The following is a 1,839-nucleotide window of genomic DNA, read 5'->3' as shown; positions in this document are numbered from 1 at the left end:
GACATATTCCTGGAATTAGCGCGCCAAAACGAAGACTTTTGAATTTTACCATTAAGCTGTAATTAGCAGAACCATATACACGCGCAGCTATGGCGGTGGGCAACTTTGTATGGGGTTCTGATGATTATGGTTGCATTACAAATCAGGCTGAAGAGAAATAGACAGTCGGTAAGATTGTTAAATTTTGAAACCGGTCCCTGTTTAATAATATTTTTTTTCGGTGATTTTAAATGTCTTGCCCGCTTACGTTTTGGTATCACGCTATATTTCATGTTGAGAACAATTTAGGTCTTATTAGACACAGGATGTGATCTATTTCTAGCACATTGAATGTCCACGTTAGTGGTCAACGTCATATATAAAAAAAATATATATATATATATATATATATATCTTTCTCTCTCTCTTTTCTCTCTGGTGGAAATCAGCTGTGATCAAACCTGAAGAAGAATTCGGCTTCGTATAGTTTAAAATTCCCAAGACACGCCTCATGTTATGACATCACCTCCTACGACTCGGAAATTAAAAGTCCAAGACAAATCAGTTGTTATTTGTCTGTTCTCCTTCAATAGCTAAATCTATACATTTATAAGAGACATTTCATATAGTCTGGTTTGGGAGGGGGTTGTGTGTAAAAAGAGAAACTTTCTATAACCAAAATATGTAGAAGTCCGTTGTGTGCTCCTAACTATTAATAAACATTTTAATATTTCTGTTTGGTATTTCTCTTTTGTTTTTCATTTGGTCTGTTTTTCGGTTGTTTTTTTTTTTTTTTGCTTCACTTTGTTTTTTGCTTTTTGGGTTTTTTTCTTTTTTTTTGTTGTTGGTTTTTTGGGGGGGGTTTTGTTTTGTTTTTTATATTCCAAAAGTATTTTAGACTTATTTAAGAAACTTCCATATCTCTATATTTTGTTTTGAAGGACCTTTTGTTATTGACAAGATGAAAGGCCATTTGAAAACGCAGCAGATACTTGATGCCGAAACGGTCAATGAATACAAGTTTTTAGTAAGCGTAATAGACCGCGGAATTCCTGAATACACAGTTACAACTTCAGTTCATGTTATTGTTAAAGATATCAATGATAATCCCCCACAATTCAACTCTCCATTTGGATATAAATCTTATATTCTTGAAGGATTTGAAGGCGTTTTACCAATTGTAAGTAAAAGCTCATAAAATGTTTTAAAATTTCATATTCTTCTCTGAGAATACCTCTATGTTTATAAGCGTATTATGTGTCGGCTTTCGTAATCTGAGTTGTTATTTAAGCCTAGTTAGATGAGCAAGCAGAATCGTTACCGAGTAAAATGCTCAACCATATTTCTTTCGACTTTTTACGTTCTGAATTCAAATGCCACTGTAGTAGAGTTTGCTTTTTACCCTTTCGATAACCATAAAATAAGTATTAGTTGAGCACTAGAGTCGATGCAGTTGACTTCATTCTCTTCTCAAACTTTTTTGCTTTAAGCCAAAATTTGAGTCATTTAATTCCAGTTCATTTTTCGTCAGACTTATGACAAAGGCATTCCAAACATAACAACCTCAACTTATTTTGAGACAATGTATCCAAAATTGCAATATACCATATGTCCTTTCTTTAAATTGATAAGAAGTGGTTTGAAAGAAATTTTGTCATAACTGAAAATAAATGCTGAATAGAACACACGTCACTAGCTAGCCTCACATCCACGAACCAACCAAAACGCGTCTACGTCATGGCCCAATGCATTATCTTTTCTTTGTTGATGTATGGATGCAAGGTCTGTTCTATAATGGATTTTCTTCAGTTAGATGGATAGATAAATATATATATATATATATATATATATATATATATA

General features: G+C 33.0%; 1 protein-coding gene across 1 annotated transcript in view; it reads left to right on the top strand.

Moving 5' to 3' along the window:
- Positions 1 to 1,839, top strand: part of LOC106875431 (protocadherin Fat 4) — a 483,512-nt gene that overhangs the window by 373,373 nt on the left and 108,300 nt on the right. The window contains exon 28 of the mRNA XM_014923579.2: positions 921 to 1,159. Within this exon, the coding sequence (XP_014779065.1) occupies positions 921 to 1,159 (239 nt within the window). The remainder of the gene's footprint in view (positions 1 to 920; positions 1,160 to 1,839) is intronic.

Source organism: Octopus bimaculoides, chromosome 15 (assembly GCF_001194135.2).
Source record: "Octopus bimaculoides isolate UCB-OBI-ISO-001 chromosome 15, ASM119413v2, whole genome shotgun sequence".
Classification (NCBI taxonomy): domain Eukaryota; kingdom Metazoa; phylum Mollusca; class Cephalopoda; order Octopoda; family Octopodidae; genus Octopus; species Octopus bimaculoides.
Note: the sequence above shows the minus strand (reverse complement) of the source record. Positions and strands in the feature narration are given on the sequence as shown.